We start from the raw sequence: 945 nt of genomic DNA, 5'->3' as shown, positions 1-945 counted from the left end.
GCCAGGGCGCCGCCGTGGCTCCCGCGGATGGGGGCTCCCACCACCCCTCCCAGCACTGCCCACCCTCCTACTGGGCTCTGCATGTGGCCTCCCCACAACCTCCGCGTGTGGGTCCCTGCTCCCCCCAGCCCCCGACGCTGACCCGGACCTCCCTGCACGTACCTGGACATGGAGGTTGGGCCGGGAGTTGAGGAAGTCGAAGATGCGCTGGTAGTTGAGGAACTGGGCATCCCACTCCTGTGGCTTGTCATAGCGGAAATCATCTCCCAGGGGCACCAGCAGCACCTTGCTGCGGTACAGCTTGGACTTCTTGCGGTACTGGTCCAGCAGCAGCTGGGCTCTGCCATGGGGGGCCAGTGTGTGAGGCTGGCTCCCGGACAGGGCCGTGGGGCTCAGAGCCGCTTGTCCCTGCCCTGCAGCACTCACCGCTCCGCCACGTTGGCATCGGTGATGGCTCGGGGAGGCACCTTCCAGGGGCAGTTGATCCGGCCACCTGGCAGGCGCTTGAAGTCGAACTGGCAGCAGATCTTGGGGTCTGGCCCACAGGTGTGGGGTACGTCGTAGCTGTAGAAGGGCATCATGTGGCAGAAGATGTCGGTGCTGGCGTCTGGGTCTGCGGGGCCAAGGACAGATGAGCACCAGCAATGCCTATCCCCAAGCAGGGGTGCCCACAGGCACTTGGGCATGGGGACGGCTGCTGGGGCAGAGCAGACCTGGCACACAGGCTCACCCGCTTGGAGCCCAGAGGGCACAGCAGCCTCCCCCAGAGCGTTGGGCACAGAGGGGAGTCACCCTGGGGCTGCCCCGCAGGGCAAAACTGCTGCAGGGCAGAGCTATCGCCTCCCGGCGCTCGGCTCGCCGTCCGCACAGGAAAGTGGTCGGTAGCTGTTCCCTGCTGCCACCCACCCCCGCAGGGCCCCTTCTGTGGCCGCCTCCCCCGCCGGC

General features: G+C 67.3%; 1 protein-coding gene across 1 annotated transcript in view; it reads right to left on the bottom strand.

The window, feature by feature from the left end:
- Positions 1-945, bottom strand: part of MAN2A2 (mannosidase, alpha, class 2A, member 2) — a 26,814-nt gene that overhangs the window by 22,933 nt on the left and 2,936 nt on the right. The window contains 2 exon segments of the mRNA XM_009321496.1: positions 149-340; positions 427-613. Coding sequence (XP_009319771.1) covers positions 149-340; positions 427-613 — 379 coding nt within the window.

This window comes from Pygoscelis adeliae, unplaced genomic scaffold (assembly GCF_000699105.1).
Source record: "Pygoscelis adeliae isolate BGI_AS28 unplaced genomic scaffold, ASM69910v1 Scaffold13, whole genome shotgun sequence".
Classification (NCBI taxonomy): domain Eukaryota; kingdom Metazoa; phylum Chordata; class Aves; order Sphenisciformes; family Spheniscidae; genus Pygoscelis; species Pygoscelis adeliae.
The sequence above is the reverse complement of the archived record's forward strand: the minus strand, read 5'-3'. Positions and strand labels throughout refer to the sequence as shown.